At 45.1% G+C, this 11,673-nt stretch overlaps 1 protein-coding gene across 1 annotated transcript in view; it reads left to right on the top strand.

Moving 5' to 3' along the window:
• Positions 1–9,060: 9,060 nt before the first annotated feature.
• Positions 9,061–11,673, top strand: part of LOC119316671 (disease resistance protein RGA5-like) — a 6,161-nt gene continuing 3,548 nt past the window's right edge. Inside the window, exon 1 of the mRNA XM_037591036.1 lies at positions 9,061–9,881. Within this exon, the coding sequence (XP_037446933.1) occupies positions 9,061–9,881 (821 nt within the window). The remainder of the gene's footprint in view (positions 9,882–11,673) is intronic.

An 11,673-nucleotide genomic window follows, 5' to 3' on the forward strand; every position in this document is an offset into this window, starting at 1 on the left:
AAGGTTTCGTTCGTAGCCTACAGGAAGCTAGCGATCAGAGACGTACATACTCCATAGGGTACCTCCGATCTTCATAAAAAGAAGGCTAAAAAACCAAAAAGGCTATAGCAATATATATCTCACGGAGGGCCCCCAAAAGGGTGCTCCAAAAATGCTACTCCCGCTTGGCGCCAAAATTCAAGAGTTCTTTTGATGGCCTCGTTGATGCTTGTCAGTGCTGCTACCTTGCTTCTGAAAGTAACACTCGTTTCTCTCCTTCCAAAGCTCAGATAGAATGAGGATGATCATGGTTTTGATGGCCTTCTTCTGTTCAGGTCTTGCTCCACTGATCATTGCAGCTATGATAGCCGCCGGCTTGCTTTTGTTTTGCCACTTGCTTGTGTGAAGCGAGCTGCATCCGTTGCCGGTCGCAGCGTCAGTCCACACTGCAATCGACACCGGGCATTGCCAGAATACGTGCACACAGGATTCCAAGCTTCGGACACACAGCTGGCAGAAATATCCGTTTGGCCACCCCCTTCTTTCCAGGCGAACAAATCTATGATAGTACTGTTCAAAGCTAGCGATAGATTTTTTTTATACAAAAAGCTAGTGATCAGATGTGCCATACCAGTAAAACTAAGTTAGTGGTTTGACGTATGGGCCAGCCCAACCAGCGGACATGTGGGCAAACTGATTTGTCTGTTTTGCGCTTTGACAAATAATCAAACAAATAAAAGCAAACAATAAGTTAAAAAAACAATGATTATGTGAGGTCGCGCTGAAATCATACTTACACATGACATTGTTAGATGTGAGATATTATCTTACATCTAGATGTGACATAGTCGTACCCGATTCATAATGCCTCCTATTAACAACCGTGGTTTTGTGCGCAACCTTCCATGCTGTTTGTGTCCCGTATAACTCCTCGTACGTCAAATTCAAATTCTTGGTCCTTTCCTTCAGAGCATCCGTACGTGCTCAACGAACCCCGTTCACGTGGCAGTGCATCATCCCTCAGACAATCTAATACATACCAAGAACCGGATTGCTCGGGCAGCTACTCAACTAGTGCTTTACTAGTAAGCTGCACGTGCAACACACGTCTCTGCAGTGGCGTGTTGGTGCGACAACTTCAAAAGTGAAGTGTGCAAGGCTTGTTTAAGCAGTACATGTCGGGGCGGCAACCCTGAGAGTTTTGCAAGTTCGACGACGTGGACCTTGTGTTTTGTAGGTTGCAACCATTGCAGGCATGTGGAATGATTCTTTTCTTCACCGCGGGAGAGTGCCTAATGACTTCTTTCCCGCAATGATGGAAAAGCGGCCTGTTCGATAGAGCGAGTCCCCCAGCTAGTGTGTGTTTGGTTGGCTTTTGTTGTGGCATTGCTATCAAGAGTGGGCTCAGCCCTGTGTATTTACAGTGTTCTATAGACTGGGCTTGGCCCTTTTGTTTTGGTTTTCTCATTTTTTTCATGATTAACTGGACAATCTTCTGCTTAATGAATGAAACGACAAAGCTTTTTTGCTTTGTGTTTGAATTTATTTTTACTCAACTAAAATTCAAATAGATATAATATGTTTTTTAAGTAAAGAAGGCATGGTAAACACAAAGGATAACACTCATGTCTGCTTTGAAAATGCACACAACATAGAATCAAATTTAAGAAGGCTGAGAACCTCAAATCGCTTTGATCGCTCATAGGTAGCTCAATTATACTGTTTTTTAATTTGAATAGGTAATGTGTCTGCGTTGCCATGGTAGCAAAAAAATATATGAAATAACATTTGATCAAAAGATTCTTTTGTTTTACAAACGGGTTCTATATCACTGAAACTGGCGTATGCCTTTTTTCTTACTCTTGATGAGTCGCCCATCCATGCTTTTAGCGCCACATTCAATCCACCATGCATACATTGGCATCATGCCACCAATCCACGAAGACAACACGTACAGACTCACCTTCTTTTGGCTAGAAGATGCTTTGTTCTCGATGCGCCCTCCTTGCCATATCTATCTTCTAGTGAGAAAATCAAGGTCTTATTATTGAAGAAGCCACATGTGCTTGTGTGGACCTGCACCAAGAGACAATGACGGTGATGATTAGGCTGGGAACTTGGGAAGACAACGACGTACAATTGATGGGGTTGCCGATTGTGAAGCTTCAGCCCACAGTGGCTGCTCTTTTTCATAAAAGACGTGACAAATAATAGCTGGAGCGAGGAAAAATAGGAGGACAATGGCTACCGGATCAACTCGGAGATATGATGATAGAGAAGCATTGGCAAAGCAGAAACTACATGCAATTGAATTTATGCAAAAAGCAACACCAAGCAGCAGTAGCATGTTATCAAGATTTCTTGTGCTGACACAAGTGTGACTAACACTGTAAGAAGGTTTGGATATTCTTGGGTTCAGATTTCAGAAACTTAAACGGTATATAATTCCATCACTACTTCATGATGCTCTCTAATCATTCTTTGACTGTACCTATCTGTTATAAAATGCAAGAACTACGACTCTCTTACTATTATTAAGTACATACCTTGATACTCCCTGGTTCTCAGCGAAGCCATTGTCCAATCTAATTGACCCCTCTCAAGAGAGCATTGACATGCTGGACAGAAATGACCTTTGTATGTCACTATCGCTACACTGCATTATGCTCGACAGAAAATCTAAAATATAAGGATTATACCATTTTGTCTCGCTGAGATGGCTTCCCGGGGAAACATATGCCATTTCTTTTTATTGCAACATTAGAGCCCCTCAATTTACCAAGATATACAGTTACAAAAGTTTCAGAACTGGGTTCTTGGAGCTCATCATTCTTGATAATCTGAAACATGAACATGTAGTTGGTAAAAGAACACCAATTCGTATTAAAGATGTGCATGATCAAAAGTATAAGAGTCCCTGATTGTGGTGATCATTGACAAACAATCATGCTAATTGAAACACTTCTGATCTCAACCAAACTGAAATGAATAATTAGAGGAAAAGAAGGAGCAAATTTTAGCCCTGAATCCGCAGTCAAAGAAACCAGATATAATATAAGAGTATAATCTAAGAGAAGAAACAGAAGATGGCATCAGCAGTCAAATGAACCTTTGGGGATCAGAGGTCAAAAGTACATGACGTGCCGATCAGCAGTCAAACGATTTTTTATTTTTAAGTTAAATCTGTTAATCATGCCGATCATTTATAGGTGTAATGGCTTGCCCACAGGCACATGGTAAACCGATCATGTACCAGGTAAAAGTATGTATTCACATAACTTGGGCATCGTTCATGTAGCACAACGCTGTACCTGGAACATGATCAGTGCATCGCTTTTGGCCTTTTGCAGCATTAACGTGTGCACGGAACATGAACAAGCTGGCATGTGCCTTGCACAATTCATCTGACCGTCGTCACAAACAGAGTGCATCTAGCCTGTCTGCTACTTACCTTGCACTCGCCTGCAAACTTACATACCCGTCACCAACGCATGCGATAGTAATTAGAAACATAACCTGATGCTCCAGCTCCATGACTGTGTAGCACGACCTGATTTTGACCATTATGTAAGGAAGGATCAGGGACAATTCTAGTACACAAATCAAAAGTCCCCATTTTCTCTTCTTTTCAAAGAGAGGTAACACAGATCAATCTTCAATCTAGGAGAACAATCCCCAAATCAGCGACAAAATCGACGACCCAATCAGAGGATCACAGCAACAAAGAACGAAATAACCAAACTGAGAATACATGTAATCCTGTTGTAGAAAGTACTCTGTACAGAAACATTGCCATGCCAGCGCCTAAACGTCTATGCTGGTAAATTTTTGGTTAGAGAATACGAAATTGGTTTGTGCTTGGTCTCTGAGTATACATGACTGTTTTAGCGTTGAAATTTAGATCTTGGTTACTGGTTTACAGTTTGCTGCCAATTTCTTCTGTGTTCACACCTTGCGCTTTTTTTAGAGATTTGATCTGGATAAGTGAGGGCCTCGGGACACTAATGAAACAATAACAATACCTAATATCCGGTGGATTGTCTTGTGCAGGAATAATGAATATGATTAACCCATTTCTAGAATCTGCAGCCTCACTAAAAACTCTGAATCACATTGGCATGTGCATCAAGTTTCAGGGAAACATGATGAGGTAAATAGAGAAACTTGTATGTGGGTGTTGATTGCTGGTCATATTAAGGATAACTTTCATGAATATTTGATGGCAGTTACACATACAACATTATTGTTCTATCATAGCCTAAATTGGATTGATTTCTGATGTTAGAACTACCCTTTAATAACAACCCACACCTTCGCTACGGAAAACATATACTGTATTTGTTACCTCCAATCGCTCCTCGATCTGACCCTGTGATTTTGTTATTGTTTATGAATTGTCAACAATTCCTATTGTACAGTGAGTCATGCATGAACAAAATCCCATGTGCAGAACCCTAATGTATAGGATTGAGAACCGTAAGGCATGAACAAAATCCCCTGTACAGTTCAGCAATTGGAAATCCCCTGAACAAAATCCTCTGTCCTTTGGTTGGAAGTGCAAAAGAAACTCAGTTTGGTATGTTGCAGATTGGTATGTCACACACTATGGCAATACTTTTACTCAGTTTCGTCAGTTATCAAATCTTACTTGAAAGAACACCTAAATTTATACTCCTTCATCTTCTTCATGCAAGGCATATTTTGATTGCTCAAATCCAAGTACTGACTAATAGTACAGTGGGGTTCATTGAACACAGCGGTGAACATTTTCATGCCCCGGTGATCTGATACTTCTATCTCTGCTACGGTTTTACTGTGATTCAAATAGGACCTGGAGGCATTAGGCATTACCAAAAAAAGTCAGAGAATTGCCATAATTTACAACAGGCTTTTGGTTTCTGAAACTCTATTACAGAAGTTAAAAGCCTGAAAACAAAAAAATATTTTAGAGTCGTGAAACAAGTGAATCTTCTAACCATACAAGTAAAACTTAAATTATGCTACACAACTTGGTTTTGACACCATAAACAAAGTTTCAGACTGCTACATGGAATATACAATTGTTACAAATAATATCAGTATTAGCTTACTTATAATTACTACTGTAGCCTTGACAACCCATAGCTCATAGATGAATCCATTGGTGGCACTCTACTACCATTGATGAATCCATTAGGAGTGTGCCTGCTGAATCAGCACATCTTGCCATGATCGTCCAGTTCTCTGCTAACATAGATTCCAATGCTTGTAGTAGGTTGAGTTCTTCCTAGAGGCATCTTGCAAAAAGAAACTTACTTGCGATGGAGGCGGAGGGGCGGCGTGGCGGAGGCCAAGCTGCGGCTCCAGAGGCGGCGAAGTGCGCGGCGGGGTGGCTCCGGCGGCTGGGGAGGCAGCGACCCGCTGCGGGGTGGCTCCCGCGGCTGGGGAGGCGGCGACACGCGGCGCCGCGAGAGGCGGCGAAGGGCGCGACGGGGCGGCTCCCGCGGGTGGGGAGGCGGCGACACGAGGCGCCGCGGCTCCCGCGACTGGGGAGGCGGCGACACGAGGCGCCGCGGGAGGCGGCGAAGGGCGCGACGGGGCGGCTCCCGCGGGTGGGGAGGCGGCGACCCGCGGCGGCTCCCGTGGCTCCGGCGGCGTGAGGCGACAGTGAAGGGCGCGGCTTCCCGTGGCTCGGCGCGAGCCTACGGCGATGGGCGCGGTTGCGGGAGGCGAACGGCGCGGGAGGAGGAGGAGGAGGTCGTGCGGGAGGAGAAGGAGGAGGTCGTGCGAGCGAACGGTTCTTTTATTTACTGGGGGCAGATTAGCGATCGATCTATTGTGGCTTATTGCGTGGTTGGTAGCGTTAAACACAGAAGGATTAAGAACCGTTAGATCTTGATGATGGATGGGTGTGATTGCTTGGATCTGCCCTTCTCTTCCTTTTATAGTAGTAGTAGATAGTAGATACATACCAAGAACCGGATTGCTACAACTACTGAGTTTTAACAAAGTCTTAGCCGACGCATAGGCCGTTGGATTGTTTGATGCTTCGATCGAGATTCACACAACTTTTTTTTTGAGGCAACGAGATTTGCGCAACTAGATTTCTTGTTTAGAATCGACCTGTGTAGGTGCGCACGGCCCATTTCTTTCTTTTTTGTTCGTTTGTTTTTCTTTGTCATGTCAGCGAATCTTGCTCAAACGGGCTGGGCTTGAGTTTGTCGGGCAGGGGCTTTTACGTGTCTGGTTGAGTTTTTTTTTTGAACTGTTTTGGACTACCGTTTTTCCAACGGGGAAAGTTCTCGTGTGATCTGATTAGTGTTCGCCGGTGTTTTTTTTCTTTTGAAGTTAGGCCCTGTTTGGTTCATAAGTCCTACGACTTTAGTTCCAACTTATAAGTTCCAAGTCCTTAAAAAGTCCCTACCTGTTTGGTTCCTGGGACTTATAAGTTCCTATAAGACCATATTACAACTATAAGTCCCTATAAGTTCCTTCTTGAGAGTCTTATTTCATAAGTCCCAAATGCCCACTTTAAGTCCCTATAATTCCCTCCTGTTTGGTTTAGATGGGACTTATAGGGACTTTTTTAAGTCCCAAGACCAATAAGTCTCTGAAAACAAACACCCTCTTAGTGTTCGCCGGTGTTGTTAGGTCGAGGTAAACCTGTTTGTTAGTATCTCCTTAACAAACTAGTCCTCCTAGGTAGATCCATGCATGTATGATATGTGTATCGCCAAAACACCATGTTTTTGAGGGAACTACGGCGGGCAAAGCCAGCCTGAACATTTTATAAATTTTGAGGTTGTTTTTTGCGAGAAAATTTCCAATCTTTTCATCTTCAAACATGGCAGTACAACGAATACCAGAAATATTAGAAATTACAACCAGATCTGTAGACCATCTAGCGACGACTACAAGCACTGAAGTGAGCCGAAGGCGCGCCGCCGTCATCGCCCCTCCATCGCCTGAGTCGGCCACAACTTGTTTTAGTAGACAGTCGGGAAGTCATCGTGCTAAGGCCTCGTAGGACCAGCGCACCAGAACAGCAACTGTCGTAGATGAATAATAACGTAGATCGGAAGGATCCAATCAGAAGACACATGAACGTAGACGAACAATGACGAGGTCCGAACAAATCCACCAAAGATAGATCCGCCGGAGACGCACCTCCACACGCCCACCAACTGTACTAGACGCACCGCCGGAACGGGGACTAGGCGGTTAGATCTTTATTCCATCTTCAGGGAGCCGCCGCCGTCTCGCCTTCCTAAACAGGACAGAAACCCTAGCAAAACTGAAAGAAAAGACTAAAAACGGAGCCCTCCCGCCGGCCCTTGCCGAGATCCACCGCTTCCCCATTGCCCTAGGGCCACCGGAGAGGAGGCGGACCTGCAGCGGCGCCGCGCGAGGCAGAAACCCTAGCTTTTTGTGGAGGAGGAGGAGGTGGCGGCTAGGCTTGTAGATCGTGGGTCCTAGCGTATGAGCCCAGATTTCCAAACCCTGTCCTAAAAAAAGAAAAGAAACTCATATGGAAAGATGACTTCAAATGGTGGAATCGACCGCAGCTGGCGGGCAGTGAGGGAAGATAGGAGAACGGTGACTACTTGGTTAAACTACAGGCGCAATGGAGGAGATGCGGAAGAAAAGTGGAAAACGCGCCTGCTTATAAATTTTGAGGTTTGACAAAGAGTATGTACAAAGAAGGCGAAGAGGGGGGAGAAAAAAGGAAAAAACTGATACTCTATGCTACATCTAACCGGGACAGCATGATTCCCCAATCAAAAAGAATTTGCTTTCTAGCAGCGTCTACTGGACCAAAGAAAAATGTCTTGAGCTGCACGTCGAAGGACAAGTCCTATGGATTCAGCCTCGTTTCTGAAGACTAGCGTTTCTAATAATTATTTCTAGCCTTGTTATAAGCAAAGAAGCAACTAATCGTGCGTTGTGCACTAAACGATTATTACAAAGTCCTGAAATGTTGTCCAGTGCACATACGGACCTTCCAAGGCAGGCTGACGAGGCCTTGCATAAAAATACCAGTGCCGCTAACTTAATAATTAAGCAATAGCCCTTAACGTTTATGTAGGATTCTTCCTTGATTAGCGCGTGAAAGCGCCACCCTGCTCTAAGCACCTAGCAGCAGCTGCTTGTCCTCTCTGGGGACACGCAGATAGTTTATGACGGCCTTTCCTCTCACGCGACCGAGGCGGCATCCAACGCGTGAAAGCAAAATATCCCCTGGGAAAAACCACACTGGTTTTCTGGTCTCCCACTTTCCTCTCATTGATTTTCTTTCAAAATCGAGTGCGGCGACCATCGTGCAGAGAGAGAGAGAGAGAGAGAGGACACCGTCGTTGTGTTCTGCTCTACCGCAAGCATCAAGGTAGGCTTGGTCCAGATCTCGTTAACTTTTAGTTTAGCAAATTGCAGTATATTCATCGGTTTAGGCCCCGTTGGGAACGTGTCCAGCTCCCAGCTTCATCCGCTCCGTGCAGGAGCAGGCCCGAACAGCACGGCTCTCAGAAGCTGGCTTCGTGGAGCAGAGCATCCTCGCAGTGCAAAAACTAGAAGCTGGACGAGCCTAGCTCCCAAAAATCGAAGGAGAAGAAGTTGGACAATATTACCTGATATGCCACCGCCAAGTGAGCTCCAGGCAGCGTACCGGTTCGTTTTCTCTCGCTACAGTCCCGCACGAAGCGTTTTCTCTCGCAACAGCCACAAGTCGTTGCCGAACGCTCGCTGGGCTCCCGCAAGAAGCCAGCTCGCTGGGCTCCCGCGAGAAGCTGGCCCGTTTCAGAAGCTGGAGAGCTTCCGAACGGGCCCTTACATGTTTCCTGCTGATTGATCAGTGGAGCTGCTCCGCCTGCTCCACCTGCTCTCTCTCTCTCTCTCTCTCTCTCTCTCTCTCTCTCTCTCTCTCTCTCTCTCTCTCTCTTGCGGAGTTGCTCCTCCTGCTCTCAATCTACAAACTATCCATCTATACATAGTCACACTCATACATACTAACCTCTGACAAATTTGCGCTTCCCACAGATCTAGAGAACTTCCCACAAGCAACCAACTCCACGCATCGATCACGAAAGCTAACTGGTGGTCATGGCAATGGACGTGGTAGCCGGTGCCATGGGAAGGCTGCTCCCCAAACTGGGTGAGCTGCTCATGGAGGAGTACAACTTGAACAAGCGTGTCAAGAAAGACATCGAGTTCCTACGTAAGGAGCTTGAGAGCATGCATGTTGCCCTCGTCAAGGTTGGTGAGGTACCGCGGGACCAGCTCGACAAACAAGTCAAGCTCTGGGCCGATGAGGTCAGGGATCTCTCCTACGACATGGAGGATGTGGTTGACAAGTTCCTTGTACGCATTCACGGGATTGCACCCCATGACAACACCAAGAGATTCAAGGGTGTCATGAGGAAGATGATCGGCTTGTTCAAGAAAGGCAAGAATCACCATCTAATCGCTCACGCCATCAAGGACATCAAGGAGCAACTCCAGGAGGTGGCTGCTAGGCGTGACAGGAACAAGGTCGATGCTATTGCTCCTAGTCCCGCAATTGCTATTGATCCTCGTCTTAGGGCTATGTACACAGAAGAGACAGAGCTTGTTGGCATCTATGGGAAGAAGGATCAGGACCTCTTAAGGTTGCTCTGCATGGACAACGATGACACATCTAATAAGAGACTGAAGAAGATCTCCATTGTTGGATTTGGAGGATTGGGCAAGACCACTCTTGCTAGAGCAGTATACGAGAAGATCAAAGTTCGTTTTGATTGTCGAACATTTGTCCCTGTCGGTCGAAACCCTGACATCAAGAAGGTTTTTAGGGATATTCTTATTGATCTTGGCAACTCTAGCTCAGATCTTGCCATATTGGATGAAAGACAACTTATCAACAAGCTTCGTGAAGTCCTGGAGAACAAGAGGTATGCATCACTTACAGCCCAAAAAAAATCACACTATTATGATATATGCTTGTTTCCTATGCTAGTTGTACAATTAATAGCGTCTAAATATATTGTATCCTCGCGAGGAAGGGTCTGGGATCAATTTTTTCCATTAGGGTCACCTTTGCTGATATATGTAGTTCGCACTAAATTGTAAATGTTAGGATGCTCCTTGTGTCCTGTAGCATAGTAGAATAGATCGGTAATTTAGTATTCCTTGGCTAGTAGCAGCAGCCAACTCTGTTTTTGTTTTCACGGTAATATGTATCTCATTTATATCAAAGAATGACAGTACAAGCAAGGTACACACCGACCTGATAAAACTGAAAAAATAGCAGAATGCTAACCTTTGCACGAAGGAACAACGGCTAAGAAGTAAAATTACAAACAAGACCGAACAAACCTCTGAACTTGACACCAACATCTGTCACCTGCCTTTGACACCACCACGGCAGCCACCAAAGGAAAAAAATGACGGATCACCTCCATACCCGAGCTTGACGCGGCTCCTTTGCTGATATGCAACTTTGTGGACCTCCAAGGTGGCTCGCCAAAGGCGAAACCGTTACCGTTGAATGAGTCAGACCGGGGCAACACCCTTGACACGTCATCAAACTCCAGATCTGGCACCCCCTCATGAATAAGACGTCGGAGGAGTAAACCATACCTGCCATCCACGTACCACGAACCCAGCACACGATCCACCATCTTCCAGATGCCGCTGATGCAGACCACAATTTGCATCCGCTCTTGGACTACCTCCCAAGCTCCGAGCCAGCGCTGGAGCAAACATCGTCGCAACGGCGGAGCCCAAGGACACACGTCCACCACGGGGATGCCGTCGTCGTGACACAATCATTGCTTGAACAGACTGGATTCCAAATCCATCCCTGACCATAGGACCAATCGCCTCATCGGAGTAGGATCTGAAGAATTTTTTTTCCAGTGCCTCCATCGCCGTCGCCAAAGCAAAGGCGATAAACAACCTTAAACTAAACAACTTTGGTGTAAAACTATCGATACGCGTGGATCTCGCGACCCCCCTATCGCCGACAGCAGAGGTCGTTGACGGAGAGGAGCCGCCGGGGGACGGCGGCGGAGGAACTCCTTGGAGGCGTGGGCGAGATCGCCTCTTTCTTTGATAGGAAAAAAAGAACGATAAGCAATTGTGAGTTAACAATAACCAGGAGCAGCCAACTCTGTTTTGTAGCACTAGTCTGTCCTAGCATGGTAGAATACTAGAAGGGTTGGACGTGCTTTGCTACGTCGTTATGTTGTTGGGTTTCTTAAAAGAAAATACCCAATCTATTTCAGAATAAAGGGGTATTACTAGAGTAATGTTTTATTTTTATTTACAATGCGGTGATTTAATGGGCATTTTGTGATGTGGTTCTGTGTTATTCGCTAGCCAACATATATTTATGTGGGATATTTCTACATCAGTTGTTGCATATACTATATTGGTGCTACACTATCACATGTTGGTGCTTCTTTTTTCTATGTGGTGGGAGGGTGCGTAGAATTTATATGTTTTTATAGACCGTTTGTCGCTGATTGATTTTAACAATTGTTGGCCTGGACAAAATCGTACCTCAATTGAGTGAAAGATCTTTAAAATTAGGGAACATAGGAAATTAAAAAATTGAATGGGAGGGCTACTTGAGAAATTATTGACCCGTTCAAAATTAGTTGACCCAATTTTAAATACAAGGCCTCAATTAATTATTAGGCATTATAAATTAGGAAGCATAGTCTATGGTATAAAAGAACT

The sequence above is a fragment of the Triticum dicoccoides genome, chromosome 1B (assembly GCF_002162155.2).
Source record: "Triticum dicoccoides isolate Atlit2015 ecotype Zavitan chromosome 1B, WEW_v2.0, whole genome shotgun sequence".
In the NCBI taxonomy this organism is placed as follows: domain Eukaryota; kingdom Viridiplantae; phylum Streptophyta; class Magnoliopsida; order Poales; family Poaceae; genus Triticum; species Triticum dicoccoides.